Source organism: Myotis brandtii, unplaced genomic scaffold (genome assembly GCF_000412655.1).
Source record: "Myotis brandtii unplaced genomic scaffold, ASM41265v1 scaffold523, whole genome shotgun sequence".
Lineage (NCBI taxonomy): Eukaryota > Metazoa > Chordata > Mammalia > Chiroptera > Vespertilionidae > Myotis > Myotis brandtii.
The window spans coordinates 2427536-2439079 of NW_005369902.1; the positions used below are offsets into that span (position 1 = coordinate 2427536).

The following is an 11544-nucleotide window of genomic DNA, read 5'->3' on the forward strand; positions in this document are numbered from 1 at the left end:
CCACGTAACTTTGGTGCATGTGTGAAACGTTCAGGGTTTCCCCTACTCTTATGCAATCCATTCTGTGGTATAAATACATCTCCCTTCCAGGCTGGTCTGTGGGAAGCGTTGCTTTGTCAATTCAGACTTCTCCAAGCAGAGGTGATAATTAGGTGGTTGGTTAAATGTATGGTCATTTTCTTCTTACCTGTAACTGGGTGTATGGTGCCAACAAAAGGAGGTTTTGGAAGGTTTTCTATTAATATTTAACAAACATAATTAGCAACATACGTGAAAAACAGCTGAGGTGGTTCTTGGCACAGTAAGTGCACAGTAAATATCAGTTCAGTGTGTCTTTGTTTATTGAACTTACCACAGGTGTTGTCACAGTAACTGAAATGGAAATAACTCGATCACTGACTACTTGAGCGTTTATTTCTCTTCAGCCACAATGACTACTCAGATTGTACCCAAAACTGAGTAGATTCAATAACACCTGGAAAAACCTTGCTCTAAATACATCAAAGCCATCACATGTTATGAAAAAGTGATGTAGTGGACTGACTAGGTTTTCGGTCATTTACTAAATTAGGCATAGTTGTTAAAAAGTGACAGTGTGTACCTGTTAGGTTAGCTGTCACCCAGAGAGCACCAGGGTGTGGAATGCCTAAGTACAGTGTAAGGCAAAGAGGCTTCCGATGAGTATGAATGTGAGGGTGGGATGGGCTAAGACTCTTCCTACGTTTATCCTTTTTATTTTCAGTCCTCAGATATCTGTGAGATTGTTCGTTTTTTGTTTTGTTTTTGTTTTTTAATATATTTTATGGATTTTTTTACAGAGAGGAAGGGAGAGGGATAGAGAGTTAGAAACATCGATGAGAGAGAAACATCAATCAGCTGCCTCCTGCACACCCCCTACCGGGGATGTGCCCACAACCAAGGTACATGCCCTTGACCGGAATCGAACCTGGGACCCTTCAGTCCACAGGCCAACGCTCTATCCACTGAGCCAAACCAGTCAGGGCTGTTTGTTTGTTTTTAAAAAGAGTGTTCGGTACAGTAGTATAAGTGGTTTATGGTCTTATTTAAAATGCATATTGTTATTAATTCACATAATTGTGCATTCCTGCCAAAGGGTTTTCTGACTTAGATCCAGGTATCCTGCATCTTCCTGGGCAGTATTGATTTATAAATAGGCTAACTCCTTGGTTAAGGCAAATTCCAGTTAACTACTCCCCTAGGCATACCTACTAGCCAAATGGTTACTGTAATAGAAGTTCTCTTTGAAATGAAATGGATGGAAAGGAATAAATGTATAACTTAAGCCCCATGTTGGAGAAATTATATTTATTACTTGTGCATCAGAAGAGAAAATATAGTGTCATGTTATTAATAGGAAAGTTTCATTCTTATGTTTTGGTCTAAATCTTCCTGCCTGTCGTTATTAGGCATTCAGCATTTCAGCGATCGATAACACTATTGTAATTTATTCATAGGCTGACAGTGTAAAATATATAAGATCTTGCTTGTGGTGTGTTTGTTTGCTACTCACTTTAATGGCATATGAATATTTAAATGTCCGTCTATTGGTCTGAGGGTCTGTAGTTTCTTAGGACTCTTACAGGCCCTTCTAATGGCTTCACTGCGGGCCAGTTCATTGGTCCCTGCGTTTCCTCCATTAGGATTTTAGCCAAATTGATCAGTCGATTAAATAGTGTTTAAAAGCTGTAGGGTAGCAAAGGATGGTCAAAACCATTTGCATCCCCTGATATGGTTTTGGTACGCTATAAACCTTTTATAATCTCATGAAAAGGACAGCTTTTCTTGCACGATCAAAGCAGAACCATTTCAGGATTCCCTGGGTTGAAGTTGCAGGTGCTCTGACCTAACAATGACCTCTGCCCAGCATGGAAACGTCCTCACACCAGCAGTCATGGAGACTGTCCATTGTAAGGTGATTGGCTGACTGAGTGCCCTGCGAGATTTCCCAATATCCTTCCCCTCCTAGTGTTAGGGCTAGGGCTAGGGCTAGGGCTAGGGCTAGGGCTAGGATTCGAGGTGCACTTCTTAAGGCACCCTTTCTTGTCCCCTGCTGGGGAGGGACCAGGGATACCATGTGCTCCACTGGGGGGCAGTGAGGTGTTTCCCCAGCATTCTCTTCCAAGATTCAGTATGTTAAAAAAAAAAAAAGTCAAAATAAAGTGTCCTCTTCTAGGTGTTCTTAAGGCAGTGGAAGCCGAGGAGTGCCTAGAGCTACCTATATGGAGATTGTGTAATCACAGAACTAGTTCAGATGTCAAATAACTTCTATTTTAGGATGCTGGCTTTGAACCAGCCTCCCACTTCTAAAGCTGGGTGAGGTATCCTTTCTCTGAAGATTCCATAGCATCCTTTCTATCTTTGTTGTTATCTTAAATCTTTTCTGAAACAGTGTAATGGCGTGTGTGTGAGAGAGCGAGACAGAGAGAGAGAGAATGAGTGTAAGAGGAGAATGATAAATAAAAAATATGTAAATTTTAAACCCTCTATCCTGTGAAATTTGAACTATACAGCACTGTGTATGCAGACCTTTGAGTATAATAATGCAATGCCTTATTCTTCTCCGTAACTCGGGCTCTTGGCCTCGTGCCTGGCACTTATTAGTTACTCAGATGTTTATGAATATACACAATCAGTAACTAGCAGAGCCAGGATTCAAACCCGGCGCCGCGGGGCTGTGGGACACAGAAGCTCATAATCTCTCTGACACACAGTCCCTGCCCAGCTCAGGAACGTGCAGTCTAACAAAGGGGGTAAAACAGGTTGAGTCCGTCCCGTGGAGACCGTGATTTTGCCAGAAGCAGTAGAAACAAAATGCCTTCACCCTTGGGAGAGATCCTCATCTAAGAACCAGGGAAGGTGAACTAAACCGAATTGAAACTTGGCAGTTTGCTCATGAACATTGCAAAAGTTCGGTGCCTCGGGAAAGAAAAGGGTCAAAGTTCTGTGTACTTTGAAAGTAAAACTGCAATATAGGGTGCCCTTTCGACATGGGCCAGCATCGTTGGCTAACCACACCCAAGAAACAGAAACTCACACGTCATCAGTGGAAGTTTCAACTGCGGCAGCTTCTTTGGAGAATAATATGATAGTCATTCCTAACTTTAAATTACACATACCCTTTGAACCAGCAACTTTAAGTGTAGAAATGTGTGCTACAGATATATATATAAAGAAATATATGCCATTATATTATAGTTGCATTGTTCCTAGTACCAAAACATTGTTTGCAGCCTAAATGTTCATCCATTAAGGATTGGTTATATTATATGATATGAAATTAAATACTATTGCAGGCATAAAAAATGAAACTATCCTCTTTATATGAAATAAGAAATACATACATTTTAAACCTAGATATCTATTTTAATTAGAGAAAAAGGTCACTTGTGTAAAAAACTGTATGTGTGCATATGCGCGTGTATGAATAAACTATTTCTAGAAGAGTTCACAGGAAACTCTTCTAGATGAGGTGAACTGAACCGAATTGAAACTTGGCAGTTTGCTCATGAACATTGCAAAAGTTCGGTGCCTCGGGAAAGAAAAGGGTCAAAGTTCTGGGATGAGGGAAGCTGTGTAAAAGATGAAACACTTGTCACTAGCTCTTCATTGATATCTTTTGAATCTATTACCAAGTCTGTGTTGTCTATTCAAGATGAATAAAATTTTAATCCTACTTTATAAAGAAGCTTGGAAATTGGATTTTTATGAACAACTTTTAATTCTGATATAATTTCAAATGTACTGAAAAATTGCAAGAATACCACCAGAAACTTCCTTGGAGCAGGCCTTGCGCTTAGCGGTTATTGTCTCTGACTTCTTATAATCTGGAATATTATTCAGCCTTTCTCTCTTTTCTTGACTGCAAAACTTTTCAGTTCTTTTGTAGCATGTGCTTCAGTGTAGGTTTGTCTTAGGTTCCCTCCTGATTGGACTCAGGTTCTATGCTGTTGGGTAAACACTACAGCAGTGATTGCTGTGTCCTCACTGCAGCCCAAAAGGAGGCGCTGTGCTCGCCGGGGATCTCAGCCCCGGGTGTGGGAGACCAGGCTCTCTCCTTCAGGGCACCGGCAAACGCTTTCAGGTCATTTTGTGGCACTGGAGCTGGGGATTTGAATCCCTAACCTCATCCATTACATTCACCACTTTGTTCAGCAACGGTAGGAGCTACCAGCCAACCTCACACACAGGGGGTCCCCCCAAAATGTATACACACATTTTGAATAATTATAAAGGCAGCGTTTATTAAAATACATTTCCTTTTCGAAATTGAGCTCTCAGCTGTTACAGTGTGTATACATATTTTGGGGAACACCGTGTTTTGTTAGTTTTCCAAAAATGTTCTGAAGTGTCATACACACAGTCACCCAGCTTCTGGCTCCATACAAGAGGCCTGTGAGGAGTATCCACTGCAGATCGTTCACATTTCTCCGTGGCCAGGTCACACCCTGGGCTGTCAGTGCTCTCTACTCCTGGAAACAGAGTCCTTCTAGTTGCTGTTGTTTAAATAAATGTTTCCAAATTCTTGTACAAAAAGACTGTTGTCCTCCTCCGGAGGCATTCTTACATTTTCTCTGTTGCCACTCATTAATTCAAAACCCTTTTGGAACCTCGTTTTTCATTCAGAAGCCAGTGGAAAACAGCTGGCCCATTCGATAAATAGTTTTGAACTTCTTAAAAGAAATTCAGCTTTCAACATCAATGGCTGTTAAGCTTATTTGAACTCTTTGGGGGAGTTCTAAAGAAAATGTCTGAACAGAGCAAATACCGTCATCCTGGCGTTCTTGATGGGGTCCTGGCGTTGGACATGGGGTATCAAGACCTGCTTCCTAGAGGAGCTGATGTGGAGGCTTTTGAAGAATTGAGAACCTGCCAAGCAGCTGGGGGAGGAAGAGACCAGGTGGGGAAAGGACAGAATGAACCCCAGGAGCAAACCATGAAGTCATGGTGCTCGTGGGAACTGTAAACAGCTCATTAATGTGGAGGTGAGCTTGGTAGAGAAAGAGGAGACGGGGAGGTGTTGATGGGTAATTAGGAGTCACGTGAAGAGAACCCAAGACCAGAACACAGAAGACCTTGTACTCTGCTCTGGAGTTCACATACTTCTCTTTAGGGCTCCTCATTGAAAGGGCGTGCGGTCATCTTGGCCACGGCAGTGCATGCTTTCATTATCTTACCTATCATACTCTGCTGTTATTATCTATTTGCAGTACTTCCCTGTTCTTTTTCTTTTCTTAAATCCCAGAGTCAGGCCCCAGTGTCTGGTACAAAGTTGATCTTGGTCTCTTGTAAGCGGTGGCATCTTCCCATGTGTCCTCTAGGATCATTACAGCATTTGCCCTGGAGGCAAACCAGGCAGGTGACCACATTACCTCCGGGAAGCTGACTTCATCCCCGAAGACTTTCCAGAGCAAATTGAAACCTTGGATTGGTGTTCATGCGTCTGCTGGCACCCTCTAGCGGTGGTTTTCAGCCTAAGCAAATTAAAATTTCGTCTTTGATAACCATGGTTTCAAATAAGATACGCCTGGGATGTTTTGTAAGGGGTGAAGCTTTGTATTTAATACCGTATTTGGATGAACCTTTGACTCTCTCTCCAAGTTAATAATTATGCCTGTGATCGTTCTGTCCGTGTGTTTTCAATGTCACCTAGAACTTTAAAGTAACAAAATCATTTAATTTGAAATAAAGTGAATTCGGGGGAAAGTCATGATTAGACAGACCTGCACTCTTAGAACATTCTAATCTCATGTGTTATTTGCTGTACCTCTTAGTCACCAAGTTCCACACTCATGAGGTAATTATTTCTAATATCCTTTTCTTCTCTCTCTCTCTCTCTCTCTCTCTCTCTCTCTCTCTCTCTCTCTCTCTCTCCTTTTCTCTCTTCCTTTTTTCCTGTGTGGACAGTGTTTTGTAAAACTAAAAGAATCCTGTTTTGATTTGTTTTTGACTCTTATCCTTGAAGACAGCTGTTGAGCATGTCATGCAAATTTGAAGGTTAAGCTAGACAGGCAGGGTAGTGAGCCTTCGCTTTTTATTACTTTTGTGTGTCTTTGAACATGAGCTGTGTAGACATTTTGCTTGTGACTAGCCGCTAGTTTATTGGCGCAAGCGAATTATGATCACCGGATTAATTCCTTGTGTGTTGGGATTGCTGTGATTTAAGTAGCAATGATAATAAAATGAAAGCATTTATTAAAAATCTCCTTCCTGCATAACATAATTGGAAACATAAAATTAATTGCCTCTTTTTTAAAGCCCTTGCACAGTGCCAGGGGGAGAGGGGTGTAATTATCACCATCTCACAGATGAAGAAGCTGAAACACCTGGAGGCTAAGTAGCTTTCCCGAGGTCTCACGGTTAAGGTTAATAAGTTTGCAACGTGAGCATTCAGACCCAGATGCAGAGGACTTGCAGCCACCCTTAAACTTGCTCACAGTCGGAGGATGCACAGGAAAACCACTGCAGAAAAAGGCACAGAAAACCCTGGTGTGGTTCATAGCTCTTATTTAAATATACACCACCACTTGATAGAAATCTTGGTTTTAATTTACTGTTGACATTATCAACATCTGTTTGTTTCCACTCCTAATTATAGCCACAGCCTTTGTTGTCATGCGAAGGAAGTTGAAGGTACTTTTTGGCCTTGTGGTCCCAAAGGCTTAGTTCTTGCCCTGCCCCACAGCAAGCGTGCTGGAGACACGGCTGCTGCCCAGGTCAGCGTTCTGCCCATCGTGGCGCTCCCTGCATGCTGCTCTCGGAATAACCTGTGTGTCTGCCTGTGGCTCTCGGCAGGTGGAGTGTGATGGTGGCAACCACTTGTCCACTTGGGTGTCGGCCTAGCTCTGGTTCATATATGTTTATATGTGTGAGTTGATATGTACATAGTGACTGTGTCTGGGTTTTCTAAATTTAAAAATTTTTTCTTTGTAAATATAGACACGTATGCTAGGCATTGGGTTTTGTTTTGGGGGGCGGGGGTTAACTCTTTTTTTCTTTGTTCCTATGGCTTCTTCCAACTGCCCACATGGCCTTCCTCCTCTTTACCCTATTATATGTATAAAGGATACATAAGACATGGCATGCAGTCTTCCATATTTTCCCATGCTTTCGTAATCATGTATAAAATATATCTATGTGCAGTTATATATGCCAATCATATATGGGGTGGCTTTTAGCCTTTTATGGTAAAAAGGTAGGATCATATTATAAAAACTTTTTAAAACCCATAAACCTTACGACCAGTTATCCCATTCTGGTGATCTGTCCAATAGAAATGAAAGCACTGATTCGTAGGGTTTTTCTTGTTTGTTTTTTAAATATATTTTTATTGATTTCAGAGAGGAAGGGAGAGGGGGAGCGAGAGAGAGAAACATCAATGATGAGAGAGAATCATTGATTGACTGACTCCTGCACTCCCCCTACTAGGGATGTAGCCCACAACCGAGGCATGTGCCCTTGACCAGAATCAAACCCAAGACCCTTCAGTCTGCAGGCTGACGCTCTATCCACTGAGCCAAACCAGCTAGGCCTGATTTGTAAGGTTTTGTGTCAGGAGTGTTTTCTACAGTGTTACTCAAAATAGCAGGAAGGAAGGGGGGTGGTTAAATAAATAATGACTACCCCATGAGATTTTAGGCAGCCATTCAAAAAATGGATTTGACTTATGCCAGAAACGTCTCCTCTGCCATCCTCTCTGTTATGGATTCACTGTTTTTTATCCCTTTTCTGACATTTGAGTGGGGTTTCAAGAGGGAAGAGAAATACATGTATTTGGACCTTTTTCTGTATAATTGAAAATCTGGCTCAGTTGATGCAAGACCTGGTTTAACTTAATTTTTCTTCCTAGAGCGCTTAGGTTGTCTTCAACTGTCCCTCCTACCCCCTCTTACTGTACCTTCTCTATTTTGGAAATTAGGAATCCCCTGCCCCTCACAGAATTAGATTCTTTCTTCTTTCTTGGCTTCTGACACCTACTGGGCCTTCCCAACAGCAGCATCTCAGCCCAGCCTCAAACGGTCATCTCTAAACTGCAAACTCAGAACCAAGGAGACGGCAGTTCAGAAACTTTGTGCCTGTGGCGTTTGGACTTTCTTGGAGAGAAGAGACGCACAGAAAAAAAAGAAATAGCATCTCTGTGTAACCACATCTACGTCTTCCTTTTCTTTTACTTCTGCACAGGTTTGAAAAGGGGCGCATCTACACATTCATTGGAGAAGTTGTCGTTTCTGTAAATCCCTACAAGTCGCTGAACATCTATGGGAGAGAGACGATTGAGCAGTATAAAGGCCGGGAGCTGTACGAGAGGCCGCCTCACCTGTTTGCTATTGCCGATGCCGCCTACAAGGCCATGAAGCGGAGATCCAAAGACACTTGTATTGTGATATCAGGTATTTTAGGGAGGGGGTCCTCTGTACTTCCAAGGTTAGACTGTATTTCATTTATTAGGTACTCAAGGATCCAAATGTTTCATTAGATCTTTTTTTGAAGTTAGAAACGTAAGCAATTTTTAGAAGAAAAAAAAATGTGATGAACATACAAAATTATTTATATCATTTCCGACCACCCTCTAGTCTTGGTTCATTTACAAAATACATGTTACGTTTGGATGGACCTCTAAACAGTTTTGTAGACTGAGCTGCCATGGAAATTCCTTCCATCTCAAACACATAAAAGTACCGGACAAATTGTAACAAAAGTTATTTTAGGTAATGACAGGGTGAAACCGAGAAAATGAAATCCTGGTACCAAGAATGAAAGAATGAGCTCAGTCAGAGTGGTGAATGGGAGCTAGTGTTGAGGGGGCCCCGAAATAGGCTCAGGGAGCTGGGGGTGCTCCACCAGGAGGGAGATGGACCCCAAAGGCCCAAGGAGTGGAGCTGACCCAGGAGGGCTCCCCCCAAACTGTGGAAACTTCTTCTGGTGCTACTGGCACCTCACATTTTGCATGAGTGGCTTTATACTTTTGAAAACATTTTTGTGATCTTTATTCCATTTTGATTATTGCAACAGCTCTGAGTGGTAGGTAAAGCAGTTGTGTTTCTACTTTTTAGAGGAGACTATCAAGGGTCAGAAGAGTTAGGAGTTAGAGAATGATAGCCTAGGACTACATTCTGTGAAAACAAACTATGTTAAGCAATATTGCCTGATTGTATTAAGTGAACACAAAAAGTCCGTTCCTTTAGACTATCCCCCCCCCAAAAAAGAATAATTTCAGCAGTAACACTGTGAACAATAGTGTTTATCCTTTTATACCTTTTCTTTCATGTACAAATACATATAGTTATACATGCATATATAATTATGTCGTAAATGCACAATTATAGAATTATGTTATAGCTGCTATTACATACCTTGTTTTTTTCACTTAACAGTATATAATGGACATCTTTTCATCAGATAATTGTGTAGTAGTCTACCAAATCATAGTTTATTTCCCCTATCCTCTATTTATGAGCATATTATTTTCAGATTTTAGCTATGATATGTAGCCAGCAAAAAGCCTTTTGAAAAGTACGATGATTATTACTATACTAGTATTTTATTATTTCAACAGTATAAATATTTACAGGTAGAATTTTGGGGTCAGAAGGCATAAACATTTAAAAATTGGGGTAGGTAATTCAAAATTGACCTTTTCTTCCCCCTTTTACCAGTTGTCATGCTTTTTCTGTGATACCATGTGTCTGAAGCTTGCTTGCTGCCTGTTTTTTGTTGTTGTTTTTTACCAAAATTGCTCTAATTTTCATTTTCTGAAAGAATTATTTTGTCCCCAGTAAAATGAAAGGAAATACTGTTATAGAAAAAAGGTACTATTCATTTAGTTGTGGCTACTTGTTTGAATCATTAACTTACTTTTTTCCTACGAGACAAGAATCACTGCAAAGGGCTAAGACTAGTCTTAGGAACTAGTTTATCACATTTTAGTTCATGATTTTTTTTACTAAATATATCTTGATTTGTAATCTATATGTTTCTTTACTTCTACAATAGTCTTATTTTTTTTCAACATGGCTAGAACCAATACCACATCAAGACAGGATGACAAAACTCCAAAAAAAAGGCAAACATTAAAACATAGGGATTTTAAATAAGTAACTAACATGACAATTTTAAATTACCCCATTAAAAATGAGCTTGCTTAAGCCTGGCACAATTTTCCCCCAGGGGAGAGTGGAGCTGGCAAAACCGAAGCCAGTAAGTACATCATGCAGTACATTGCGGCCATCACCAACCCCAGCCAGAGAGCTGAGATCGAAAGGTAAGGGCAACCTCCTAATGGAGAGAAATTCTGATTAGAGCTTTACTTTCTACATAGAATCGGCTAGACCTGAACTCTGATATGTATCAACTATTTATTGATGATAAACTGCTTTGATTCTCCTATCACATGCTGTCTCTACTTGTATTTATATCACTCTATTTCTATATTTGTTTTTATTTTTAAATATATTATTGATTTCAGAGAGAGAGAGAAACATCAATGATGAGAGAGAATCATTGATTGGCTGCCTCTTGCATGCCCCCTACTGGGGATCAAGCCTGCAACAAGGGCATGTGCCCTGATAGGGAATCGAACCTTGACCTCCTGATTCATAGGTCGACGCTCAACCACTGAGCCATGCCAGCCGGGCTCTATATTTGTTTTTAATAGGAAAAAAAAGCTGACTACTGTGGTATAAGCTTTACATAAAGATAAAATAAGATTATTCTGAAACAGATGAAAGTGTTTCTTTTCTAGTTTATAACTGCTTCCTTAACTGTTGTATGTGGTCAGCAAAGACATTATAATTCACACTGGCGGTTTTTATGGTGCAAATGCTCACAGGTTTCTTGCTCTTTCTATTTCTGTCTTTTAAAAGTAGTGTTCTGAGGAGCCCTAGGTTCCTGAGTGTGCAGGGGGCTCTGGGAGGCAGATCCATGCCATCATTATTACAATTAGAACTCCTGAATGTAGACGTTCTAAGTATGATTTATTTTCTGAAAGGGTTTCAGCCACCCCAGGCGCCACTCACTGCAAGATGAGTAATAGAGCTCCCAGGCACTGCCTGGGGCCCCGCAGTTACCACAGTGACTGGCACATAGTATTTACATTATAAATGTGTAAGGAATGAATGGATGGGTTTTTTATTTAGTTTTTGTTTGTTTTTTAAAATAAAAATATGGTGTTTTTATTTTATTTTAAAGAGAGAAGAAAGGAGAGGGAGTGAGAGAGAGAAACATTGATGTGAGAGAGAAACAGCGATCAGTTGCCTCCTGTATGTACCCCAACAGGGATCAAACCCACAACCTGGGATGTGCCCCACCCAGGAATCAAAGCAATCCTGTGGAACATGGGGCCAACTGAGCCACACTGGCCAGGGCTAGATGGGTTTATTTTAAAGGAAAGGAAGAAATGTGGCAATAAAGCAACATGACTCAACTTTCTTTTTTTTTTCTTTCTTTTTTATTTATTTATTTTTAATTAAATCTTTATTGTTCAGGTTACATTTGTTCCTCTTTTTTCCCCCCCCATAACTCCCCTCC

The 11544-nt window shown here is 40.7% G+C and overlaps 1 protein-coding gene across 1 annotated transcript in view; it reads left to right on the top strand.

The window, feature by feature from the left end:
- The first annotated feature begins 5810 nt into the window (after window positions 1–5810).
- The window catches only part of MYO1D (myosin ID), a 192208-nt gene continuing 186474 nt past the window's right edge, over window positions 5811–11544 (top strand). The window contains exons 1-3 of the mRNA XM_014548831.1: window positions 5811–5815; window positions 8200–8408; window positions 10186–10279. Of these exons, the coding sequence (XP_014404317.1) occupies window positions 5811–5815; window positions 8200–8408; window positions 10186–10279 (308 nt within the window). The remainder of the gene's footprint in view (window positions 5816–8199; window positions 8409–10185; window positions 10280–11544) is intronic.